This window comes from Botrytis cinerea, chromosome 12, assembly GCF_000143535.2.
Source record: "Botrytis cinerea B05.10 chromosome 12, complete sequence".
Taxonomy (NCBI): Eukaryota; Fungi; Ascomycota; class Leotiomycetes; order Helotiales; family Sclerotiniaceae; genus Botrytis; species Botrytis cinerea.
The window spans coordinates 403863-416090 of NC_037321.1; the positions used below are offsets into that span (position 1 = coordinate 403863).

General features: G+C 41.4%; 4 protein-coding genes across 5 annotated transcripts; 3 read left to right on the forward strand and 1 right to left on the reverse strand.

Annotated features, from left to right (window-relative positions):
* The first annotated feature begins 808 nt into the window (after positions 1 to 808).
* BCIN_12g01180 (hypothetical protein) lies at positions 809 to 3204 on the forward strand. Its single transcript, XM_024696229.1, has 3 exons — positions 809 to 1486; positions 1542 to 1860; positions 1931 to 3204. The coding sequence occupies exons 1-3, from the start codon at positions 993 to 995 to the stop codon at positions 2561 to 2563; spliced, it is 1446 nt and encodes a 481-aa protein (XP_024552035.1). The 5' UTR covers positions 809 to 992; the 3' UTR covers positions 2564 to 3204.
* Positions 3205 to 4141: 937 nt separating this feature from the next.
* On the forward strand, positions 4142 to 7076 carry BcGPR1. Its single transcript, XM_024696230.1, has 3 exons — positions 4142 to 4922; positions 4989 to 5140; positions 5192 to 7076. The coding sequence occupies exons 1-3, from the start codon at positions 4714 to 4716 to the stop codon at positions 6733 to 6735; spliced, it is 1905 nt and encodes a 634-aa protein (XP_024552036.1). The 5' UTR covers positions 4142 to 4713; the 3' UTR covers positions 6736 to 7076.
* A 255-nt stretch (positions 7077 to 7331) lies between these two features.
* Positions 7332 to 8157, forward strand: BCIN_12g01200 (hypothetical protein). Its single transcript, XM_024696231.1, has one exon. It carries the CDS (start codon positions 7419 to 7421, stop codon positions 8112 to 8114), a length of 696 nt encoding a protein of 231 aa, XP_024552037.1. The 5' UTR covers positions 7332 to 7418; the 3' UTR covers positions 8115 to 8157.
* Positions 8158 to 9389: 1232 nt separating this feature from the next.
* Positions 9390 to 10603, reverse strand: BCIN_12g01210 (hypothetical protein). Of its 2 annotated transcripts, none has more exons than XM_024696232.1 (2): positions 10459 to 10603; positions 9390 to 10397 (listed from the first exon to the last, which is right to left on the reverse strand). In XM_024696232.1, the coding sequence occupies exon 2, from the start codon at positions 10327 to 10329 to the stop codon at positions 9751 to 9753; it is 579 nt and encodes a 192-aa protein (XP_024552038.1). In that variant the 5' UTR covers positions 10330 to 10397; positions 10459 to 10603; the 3' UTR covers positions 9390 to 9750. The 2 variants fall into 2 exon arrangements, with proteins under 2 accessions (XP_024552038.1, XP_024552039.1); XM_024696233.1 differs by having other exon boundaries at positions 9390 to 10400.
* Positions 10604 to 12228: the final 1625 nt, after the last annotated feature.

The following is a 12228-nucleotide window of genomic DNA, read 5'->3' on the forward strand; positions in this document are numbered from 1 at the left end:
TGCGCCAACGATCAGCTCTTTGCATTTGCACAGCACCATGCTCCCTTTGGGTCACACTCCGTGTACTACGAGATCATCTATAGCTATAGAGCCTGTTCACGTTAGGGTACAGGAGCGGCTAAGTTGCAGCCGCTCAGTAATGCATAGTATGCTGTGCATACGCTCATGGTATGATGGACCCTAATCATTCGAGTCATGGTGCCTTGGTAGCGAGTCTGAAACTGCAAAGGGTACAGAGCGAGTGTAGATTCTTATACTTTGACCATTTGACCAAGATGCCATGGAAGTTGAGAGCAAGTGTAGGAGTGACACTTGCTGAAATAGTTCATTTGTTTCGCTTACTAAGGATGCACAGACAGCATGTTCGCATGGCAATTACACTCGAATTTCCCGATCAATCATTTTCTTTGCTTCTTTGCCACAATCTTATACTTTGAAAATGACAAAAGCTTGTCGTTTCTAGGGCGTGTAGTGACGGTGCAAGTAGTCACTTGCTGGAAGGTGTCAAGTTGTAGTTTGGTGACTGTCCCTTGATCATCCCTCGCCTTTAGAGAAAGTCAAATATCTTCCGTTGAATGGACTCCAAACAAAATTCTATATCGTACCATGTTTAGTTGCTCTGGCTCAAGATGGTTTTCTCCTTTCGTTGGAACTCTCACGGGAGCCGTCCGAGCGTCCATACGTGCCTGCAATCTATTTCTCGATGGGTTTAGTATCCCGAAGAACATCTGAGCGTTCGTACAGCTTGTGCCAGTTGATAAATTAGTTTCATCCCGCCATTGGCAGCCATGTTTATGGGCGACTTTATGGTGAATGATTCCATCTTATCAAGCAAGTAGTCTAATAAAATCCAATTTTCGCACATGGAGACCAGGTCCAAGCTATAATGCGAACTGTTCTAATATTAAGGTAGAGTGTTTCCCTTTCCTCTCGCCCAGTAGGTGGAATTGAAATCATTGCATTGCTGGCTCAATACTCAACGATTTTTCAATATGCGAATCCCTCCACCTCAGATTCTGTCAACCTTTCCACAACCGAACTACATCGACCCAGTAACTAGAGGACCCGTACTTCTCATAATAACCGTCGTTTTTCTTCCTATTATATACATTGTGGTTGGTCTACGAACCTTTACACGGACCCATCTATCCAAACACTTTGGTATTGATGATGTATTTCTTCTAATCGCTCTCGTCCCGACTACAGCCTGCGCCGTTATTGCACTTCTCGCCCAAGAACGTTGGAAATGGAACCGTCATATCTGGGATGTTGCACCAGATGACGCTGAGTTTGGACTCAAGATATCTTTACTGCTGGAGTGTTTATTCGGACTTGCTGTTGCATTAACGAAAATATCTTTGCTTATCTTGGTGATGCGGGTCATGTCCAGGGGAACAGGCTTACTTAAACATCTAGCCATTGCTATGATTGTGATAGTAGCATGTGAAGCAATTGCTTTTGATGTGGTTATTGTCAACAATTGCAGGTATGATGATCAGATTTGCTGTAGGACCGAAAAAAATGCTGATTACATACAATAGCCCCGTTTCAGACTACTGGAAATTATCTAACTCACCTCAAAATTGCATCGATGAACGAACACATTTACTTGCAAGCGCAATCATTAATACTTGCTCCGATTTCTTTGTTTTCTTCTTACCTATACCTACCGTGTTTAGCCTTCCCATACCCTTTCGTCAACAATTCATGCTTTTCCTCCTCTTCGCTGCTGGATTGGTTGTCTGTGCTTCGGGTGTTGTTAGGATATGGTATATACACGCTACATATTCATCATATGATAGGACTTGGTTCTCGTATCCATTGTGGATATCTAGTGTATTGAATTTATACATAGGAATAGTAAGAATCCCTCAATTATCTGTCGTCGTCTCCAGTCAAGAATCTGTGATATTAACCCCGACTACTTTAGATATGCACCGCACTCCCAGCTACGAAGCCATTCTTCTCCACATTTCTTCCGTCTCTATTCGGGCATAACACTCAACCTTCGGACGAAAGTCTATACAAATTATCGGCCCATAACCCTTCCAAGGCTAGAATGCATCCATCTCACAACGAGTTCAAACCCGAAGAATCTTTCAACATTGGCGACATATCAGATCCAATGGCTGAAAATACGGAGATTCCCGATTATGTGAGGAGATCCAGACAAATGCTTCCGCTATCATATTTGAGTTTTCAATCATCAAATCGACGATCATCGAATCAGCGATCATCACTACAAAGATCATCAAATCCACCATCATATCATCATCAGTCTTATCAAACTTATAACACTCGAGATATGGAATTTGACGAAGCAAGCCTGAGTATTGGCTCATACTTAGGACGGAGATCCGCTCGTTTAACCCAGCAATCGGATAGAACATATCAATGTGACCGCTCAAGTATAAATACTTTTGTCACCGAAGAACCTGGATCGCCACACTCATCACGATTCGCCAGCAGTTTGATGGAGGTTCCATATTCTTATAATCAATTTGGCAGAGCACACGAATTACGTCCGTCTGAGAGTCAAGACGTCCTGATACATGCAAGATAAGAAGTAATGACGAGTCATACACACTTGTGTGTGAGACAAATCATCTCAAAGCCTAAAGAATTCCTGCAGAGAATTCTAGATTTGGGACACTGCAACCGCTCGGTGAAGAGATCTTTTATCACGTGATCTAATGCATAATCCTAATTAAGCTCCTCAGGATCTTCTATGCGACGTTCAAGGGTATGAAAAAATCGATGCGGGGTTGTAATGCATTAGGACAATTTGAACCGCATAAAATCGGTCAAGGTCAGATGTTGCGTTGTTTTTCACGACAAACTGTTTTCCCTTTCATACGAACCCGCCCACTTTATTAGACTGGCGGGGAAGAGAGTTGGTAACATTGTCGGTGAACGGAGGTTGCGGGTGTAATGCGCAATAAGAAGAGTTTTGCAGGATTTTCACGCTCATGTCATGACCACATGAACATGAAGATGAAGATAAAAACACCTGGTATCTACCGGCTAATGAATGGACTGTGCTGTGATGGTGGGCGAATGATGAACATTTGGGAAATATGCTGATCTTTGTATCTTCACTTGTGATGTAGGAATATCAGATGACTTAATAATCTAGGATCTATGTATCCGATCATCTTTTCTCAAATTCAGCTGATTAAGGCAATTTAGATATATACCTGACTATTGAAGCTTATTCTGTTAATTCGTGTTTGTGGACTCTCTTGTGATACCCCAGGGCTTTGAACTGCTTTCCATCTTGTCCAATGAGTTCCATCCAATCCGACCCTGGAATCGGAGATATAAAAAAACCTTCACTCCAACCCCTTCACGAACAGTGCAGCCCCAGGGAAAAATTCGGTAAAGTAAATTGGTGGCTGTAAAATTTGAGCCTTTGTAGCGGAACCACACAACCCCTACAAATTCATTTTGGAAAAGAGCATCGACCTAGAATCGAGATTTTTTTATGGATTTGGCAATAATAAGACCGCACTCGATATTTAGCCCAGTCGTCATCGTGAATATTTTATGCATGTTGGATGCAAGGCTTATTAGGTAGAGGAAGCGATGAATAGGCTCAATCATACGAGTACCATAGAGTGAAAAGGGAAGATTGAGACTGAGTACTTATACGGTCCCGAAACACCTGGATCAATCACGTACAGAGACTCAGAGCAGAGAGAATACTGCGTGTGCTTTTTCCATCGCTTGGCTTGGCTTTCCACACAGAGTCGAGGGAGTGGTGAGGGACTCGACTAACTCTAGAAGATCCGACAGATTACAATACTGCAATGAACTAATATTAAACGATCTACATATAGCCTTCACATTTTTTCAATTTTTTTCAAATGAAATGGTCCCCAAATTTCTGAAATACCCGCTTCATCTTAATGTTTCTTAATAATGGCCCTGAGGACGGTCGTCTTGAATCAAATAGCTTTGTAAATAGTCAGCTGTTCCATCCACCGGTAGGTTGGCGTAAGTTGCTCTCGTGTTGGATTCGAATGATCTACAGCGTCTACGAAATGAGGAAGAAGAAAAAAACCCAACAATAATTCCGCAGCTCAAAACGGGAACCAGGTTTCAATATCTATCATCTGTAGGTAATCTAGTACTCATACATGCAATTATTATACATACTTCACAATTTGACGTGTTTGATCCTCTTACGTTCTTTTATACTTTTCTTTTCCAAAAGAATACCAAATACTTTCCTATAATAGGGGAATATACTCCGTACGCATACTTCCAACTCGAGGGAACCTTTTACCGCTTCTTTCGCCCACCTTTCCGACCAGCCTTTCAAGCAGGAATCCCAATCCCCACTACGCGTACCGCCGATTAATAAGTTTGAAGAAGAAAACTTATATCACTCAGAGAAAGTACTTCAATGTATTCACAAGTCTCGGAATTTGGATCTTGAATTTTTCGGTCCGGCACATCACAAAAGAAAATCTACGAAGAACCAGGTACCATTAGTTTTGACGTCAACGTTACCGTACAACAAGCTTTCGTACTACACACACCAGACCATATACACCAACGTCGAAAGCATAGAAAATAGCACGATAATGGTGTAAAATAACGTTGGTGATCATGTTGGAGGAATTTAGAAGTTGGAAGGAAAAGCCCGATCCATAACATACAACGAAAGTCCCCCTCATTACGAGACAAAACTCAGATGCCATATTCTCCATGGCACCCCTCCCAACACACATAGCACGAACTGTGCTTCAATTTTCCTCGAGAGATATTGGAGACAATACGAATGAAGGTCAAGATGTATCGATATCAGAAGGATTGATTTTACAAAAACTTGCATTGTCATTTGCAACTGCTAGTGTTGCTTCTTCGATCCTAGCTTTTTATTGGTTTGTTAGAATGAGACGTTCATTCAGACATGAGTGAGCATTACCCACCCCATTTACCCCTCCATTTTTATGTCCATGTATATACTGATAACCGATTAGTCTTATTATGTTATTAATCCAAAGTGATATGTTTAAAGCTTTATGGTTTATGGTTTTCCCAATCGTTATCTTCTTACACGGCCCCGTAGAAGATGCTTCAAACTTTTGTCAAATAAGTGGATTTTTTCTATCTTTGGGAATTGAAGCTTCAGGTTTGAGATCCCATTCCATATGTGCATCAACATTTATTAATTTGAGTGTAGATATTTCGGTTCTCATGGTTGCTGTACATACTGCGTTATATATCTTTAGGCCAAAATCCTCGGCTGGTGAAGGGGGTCTCTATCCATATCGAAAGATAGCTTACGCCATTTGGATAGTCTTTCCAATCTTAACGTCGTCTCTGGCTTTTGTTAATAACCATGAAGCTTATGTTGCTCAAGGAACATTTTGTTATCTGCCAGTACGACCTTTTTGGTATCGATTGGCTTTAAGTTGGATCCCTCGATACATTATTTTCATCACGATTGTCACTGTTTATGTTTCGATATATTTCTATGTACGATTTAGATTCCGTGGATTCGAGAATAGCCATTCACAGGATAGTTATGATTCGAACAGACGCAACCATGTACGAAGGAGTCTACCTCCTCCAGCTCTAACTCTTAATGGACCCGTGACTGAAATAAGACGTCCTTCCGCTGCTTATGTTTCCGAGAGGAGGAAACAATCCTCATCGACTTTGGAATCCCTTGCAAATATGAGGAACAATGCTCATCAATTTATGTGGACTTCAGTATTCCACTCTCGCAATCGAACTCATTCCGTATCACCTCCATCAGAGGTTTCTGCACCAGATACTGACTCATACGCCGGAGCATCAACACCACAAAATGTATCTGAGATAACCAATCCAGTTCTCTTGATGCCGCAGCAAATACTCAATCCACTTCCTAATCCTCAATTTCGAAATTCATGGAGAGAAAGCATTGCCAGACGATTATCTATCGACTCGAATGGTTCCATATACATACATCCCGCTACCCTTCAACAACAAAATGGATCAGCAGAACAAGGAAATCCTTACGATATGAATCTTGTTAATTCTAGCGGTCAAGACTTAACTGTCTCGGAAATGATACGTACACGAGAGAAAATCCGTCGTCAACTTCGATTTCTATTTATTTATCCTTTGGTCTACCTAGGGATGTGGACAATACCATTCGTATCCCACATTCTACAATTCAATGATAAACTGGCGGTCAATCCGCCACTTGCGATTAATTTATTAACTACGGTTTTTGTTTGTGCACAGGGTGCTGTGGATTGTTGGTTATTCTCCACACGTGAGAAGCCGTGGAAACACATCCCCGGAACGGGTGGAACATTTTTCGGGAGTTTCAAATTCTGGGTTATCTTTTTTGGGAAGGGAAAGGAGAGTCAGGGACACGGGCCGGGAAAAACGAGGAATGAAATGGCTAGGGAAGCGCGACAAGCGTACAAAAGAAGAGACCAGGAACTGGCGCAGAGGAGATTCGAGGCGCAGGCGGGTAATAGTGTAATAACGGAGAGAGGAAGGGGCGATAGAAGTTGGTGGGATGTCGAGGGGGCCGATAGATTGGGAACTGTTGGTATTGGGGCCGGAGTGGCGGCCATGACGCCTGTTCAGGAGGAATTTTCGATTTCGACGGATGGGGAATCTGAGGAAACGAGTGGGCCTTCGGACCCGGTTCATGAGCATGATCCAGTTGATACGAGTGTCGACGGCTCTGCAATTAATGGGACAGATAAAAGTGGTGACGCTTAATGGTTGGAGGGCACAGGATATATGATTAATCAACGACGGTACATACATCGGCAGGCATAGTGTTTGAGCATTGCATAATACAGGGGCATAGCATATGGCAAAGGCATAGCCAAGGGCATACATCCTGGCGTTTGAAACGGAATCAAGCATTTTTAGGAGTTATGGTATTGTATATGTATAAGCATTGGGTATGGATATGGGTATCGACCGGCGAGTCTACGGACCCGGTATTGGGTAGGAAAGGCGTTGAGGTTATTTTGCTTGTATATAGATTCCGCACTATCGGATATCCTGATCTAGGTAGAGTTAAATACTATCTTGAATAATACCGCTGTGGTCCATCTTTTCGTTTGTAGATACTTCTCTCATCATGAACTGTCATGTCAATGTTGGAAAGCAAAACGAGATACAAACCCAGTGTTTTAAATCACGTGAATCGTGCCGATAGATTTGGACATCAAATACTTCTGTTTGTTAGAATGCACTGCGGGCCTTTAGAACTTTAAACCTAATGTGGTAGTCCCACCTGATGTTTGGGATTGCTCCTTTAGTAAGGAAGGAATGAAGGAAGTAGCACCAAACATGTTTGTTATCAAGGAAAATCATTCGAGTTCTCAAGATTTGTACAACATCATTGTTTTTGGAATATCAAAGTCATTCAATAGTCCATCATTAGCCACACAATGAGCGGAGACTACTCGAACGGTGACCTTTCGAACGGTGACCTTTCGAACGGTGACCTTTCAAATGGGGACTTCTCGAACGGGAACTTCTCGCATGGTGATCACTCGAACAATCATTTCTTAAACAACAACCTCTCGAATGAATCGTCGCATAGCCCAGCATCCCAATCTGACTGGAAAAAATTATACGATAGCATAAGTGATATGTTCAAAGCATCTCAAGCCGAACTGCAAGAATCACGGTCAGAATGCATGCGACTCCAATCACAATGTCGAGAGTCACAGAAAAGATACGAGCAACTCCAAGAGGTATGGCGATATTTTCACATGGAGCAAGAAAAAGAGTGGCGGCTCCAGATGGTAACCGCAAGAGCTTTTCAAGAATTTCAAATGGTGTACGAGGAAGAACGAAAACAACGACTTTCAACTGAACAAGCACGAAAACTGGCTTACGACAAAATTCACGAACGGTTGCAATCAGGGAGTGAAACGGCACAAAATACAGCGGGGAATCCGAGCCCCAATATTAGTCAAAGCCCCTTCCAGAATACAGGGCAGCCTTCAGTTTCAGAGCACTTCCGTGTACACATGCCAACGCACTCGTACAGACAGCATCCAGGAGCCAACCTAAATCTCTCTCCCTTCACTTGGATTCCTGCCCGACGGATGCACGGTCGAGTTCCTGCTCCAGAATAAAAGACAATACTGGGGCTTGATGATTCTACGAAGATGTACTTCATATGGCTCGTAGTAAGATTATTAGCTTGAGCTAGATATAGGGGTGGTTATGGCATGCTTACTTTCACTTACTTATGCTGGTCTCTGCAAGTCGGGCATTCTTTAACCACAAAGCGTTGTCAGTTCAACACACAGCGATCACGAAAAAAACATTAATAACCCTTACGAAATAAACTGTTTTTCAACCAAAGTGTACAGGAGCGGGCTTTGTATTGATAGGAGCGATAGATAGTTCTCGAGGGACAGGAACAGGGTTGTACATCTTTCCAAGCGAACTTCGATTTGCTTGCTAGACAGCATGAATATTACCTGTCGGGGGACGATGTTCAGTATGGATTGAGACAGTCACAGCTTGCAAATACGTGTACAAAGAATCAGATAATTGTTATCAAATAGAAACACATTCTTTACTCGAAACATCGTGCACTCCTTCTTTCGCTTGAGCAGCATGCTGATATATTGTTTTCTTTCTTTTCTGCCTGACTACCTGCATGTAGTTCTCGCTAAGATTTGCTTTTGTTAGACGATGGATGGATAGCTTAGGACTATCCATCCTAAATAAGCATAGTAAAATAGGAAGAGAGAAAGAATGCCCACGCTTTTTCTAAAGACTAGGAGGGAAAAATGTATAGTTAGACCTGGAGAGGAATTACATAAACGCCAGTTTCCACTTAGCTACAAGCTAGGAGTCTTATCCTATCTTCCTACGGAGACAACGTTATAAAAGAAGTGGAAAGATATCAATGGCAAAATTTTCCTTATATACTGAGGAAACAAGCACGTCCGGACCTTGCGATGGCGCACCAGACTGCTATCGTTTCGAAGATTTAGCAGCCTGAGATTTTGTAATATCTTGATCTTTTAACAACCGATCAAATTGCTATCTGTGAGATTAACCAACAGAATCCGATCTGATCTTTTGCACATAGATGTTACGCCAATATGTCACCCGTGTAGCTAGTGATTGACTTTGCGTATCCGAATCTGTCATTTTTATCTACAAATTCACTCTTGACAATCTATCAGATCCATAAATTCAATCTCTATCCTCTCTTTTAAATCTCTCTCCTCTGCCAGGATTGTGCTGATAATTGTCGTAATCACTCATACTTGATGGTTGATTTTTGTTATGTTGTGTGTGTTTTTTCAAGGCTGATATATTTCGAGAAGAATCAAATCGTAACAGTAAACAGTTTAGCACGAGAGAGTTAGAAGATGCGAATCTTGATTCAATACGACGGATTGAATTGTGATTTTTGGTTGGCTATTCGCTAATCTATTGAAATTGGCGTGTCCCGGAATGAAGTGAATCATAAAGTGAAGTCTGAGAAGCATTGTTCTCTTTTCACACTACTCTAGATTCTTTGGAACAACGACCGATACACATATTATTAAGTTTTTTACTCCTTCGTCTCTCCACACCAACCGTCACTCTTCTTGTTGGTCCATTCACTAGATCATTCCTTTCTAATCAGGTCTTCGTCTTAGTCTTTTTGGAATGTTTCGCATCGTCCTGTTCATACCGGGTAGGTTTGACGTCTACTTCTGGAGTTTTTCCGAGCAGTGGTTCCAGGCCGAATACTTGTTGAATAGACTATTCTCCTCGTATCGAAGCTGGTAGCTGAATTTGAAACTCAATCATGTCCGATATATGCTTGTGCTGCTGTTCCATGATGGTGGCAAGGATCTTTTGCATTGCACTCTGGACATCCTGTATTTTATCCTGGGCCTCCCTTTCTCGATTTTGTCTTTGGCTATCTTCATCAATGCGATTCTTTAACTGCAATGCCAAGGTAGCCAATTTCTTGACTGTCTCACCCAGCTTCTTTGTTTGACTATTGCAGTATTCAGATTTCTGATCTCGGGTCTTCTCTATCGACTCATTTTGATTGCATCGTTCCTCTAAATGCCGTTCCAACACCTTTATCTGATCCTGCATCTTCTCACTTTGATTGAATTGCTCCTCTAAGCGTCGTTCCAACCCCTCGATATTATCTTGCATCTTCTCACTCTGACTGAATTGTTCCTCTAAACGTCGTTCCAACTCCTTGATCTTGTCTTGCATCTTCTGAGCAGGTAGTGTCGGATTTTCATTCACTTTACTTGCTTTGCTTGCTTTAGCCCCATAATTCAAGCCTAGGCGATTCGGGACATTTCCCTGACTCTTCGACATGTTCGGATCGGTTTAATTAGATGCACGCTTTTATTTGTCGAGCGATGAGGTTATGATTAGAAACGCGGCTTCTAGCTACATTAGTATCTGACGCTATTCTTGAATGGAATTTTATTGAAACGAACATACCTTACTGAGAAGATACTTGGCTATCGAAGCGAGGTGATCAATGAGTTTACACTTGGTGATAGTGATTTTAGACCAAAATGCTGAGGGTACACGATGAGTGATAACAGAAAAACGAAACGATGTAGATGCTGTTAATGAAGTTTACAACAACAGGATTTAATACAGCCTGTATTCTGATTTACTTTATCTTTTGCGAGATGGTGTAAAGCGAGAGGGAAGGCACGACTAGAGTGAGTATACGGAGAATTATACAAGAAGGCGCGATTTGAACGACTACCTAGACGTATGGATAATAACTGTATTATGGTGATTAGATCTTCTCGTTTCAAACGCTTGTGAAGTCAATGGCTACTTCGTGGCCGTTTCATTTAGATGTATCTATTTCACCAACCAGATACCTAGCCATTGGTGAAAACCAAGCAACTACTTCTCACTAAGTAATAAGAACTCAAGAACACAAAATAAAAGCTATACCGTTGTAATGAGCGAAGTCGTAAGTGAAGATTATTTAGCTGATAGTCTTATTTACTTTCATACTCGCTAGATTCGTTATCCTCGTAATTCTTCCACACTCGCCCCATCACATTCTCATTCATTCACAAGATGACCAGAAAACGGTACAAGTTCATTAATCAAGAAACTCAGCATATCGTGTAACGATTTCCACCAAACGTTATGAATGGAATTACCATAATCTGTTCTCCAAATCGACGATGAGAATTTTGTTCTTGATACTATTTGGGTAATCCGCAATGAGACATTGAGCCTGTCTTCGTATGATTGTTATCTCGTCTGAGAAAATCAGAGGAACACTTTGATATTTTCCTATTCAGGTCTTGTAGATCACAAAAGCCACTCACATTTCCACTTGCCTCATTTCCTTACTCAAAATACTACCCGAAGTGATCATTGCATCATATACCCCATCTTTATCATCTACTCTTCCCCAGCTAATACACCCCTACACAACATCCCAATCCTCCTCACCACATTCTCTACATGCATCACTCACTCCTTTCCCACCCCCTCCCAACTCTTCTCATCTCTCATCCTCCTCGCCATATCTCCCAATCCATCAACCTATACTCCCATCTCCCTCCCGCATTTTGATTTCCAATACTCTTCTTATTCCTCTCCTTCTATACTTATTCTCAACCTAAGAAATTCGACGGTCCTGGAATCCACGTGTCCCACAACGCAAGATCACAAGGGCTACAAAGTCCTTTCACTATAGATCCGTGAAACGGAGAGAGAAATATTATATATGAGACACTAGAGTTCTATGATTTATGAGTGATTTTCTGTATTCAGAAGGACGGTTGCTTGTAGAGATTTATAGAGAAATGCAATACATTTCTCCAGGGTTAAGGTTACGAGATCTTGATACTGCAAAGTGAAATCATTCCAAAGTATCATAGTTTATACTCTGATCGATATACTCAGCTAGCGCTTTCATATTCAAATCATATGTGATGACCATACCTATTAATAAACATTTCCCAAAGAATTCTTACACTTACAACTATTCCTTTTTCAATTACTTCACTACCCGACGACTCCTTCTCACTTAATATAAATTTCTATAATCCAATCATTCATTTACTCTCCCTATTCACTTCCTTACCTTTCTTAGTCAATTTATCTATCTATCTACCTCTCCATCAATTCAAATCTAATCCACCAAAAACAATTTATGACCCTTTCATCTCTCAATATATATTCGCTTAACATCTCTGCATTCCAATCTGAGGTCTCTTTATATACTCAATT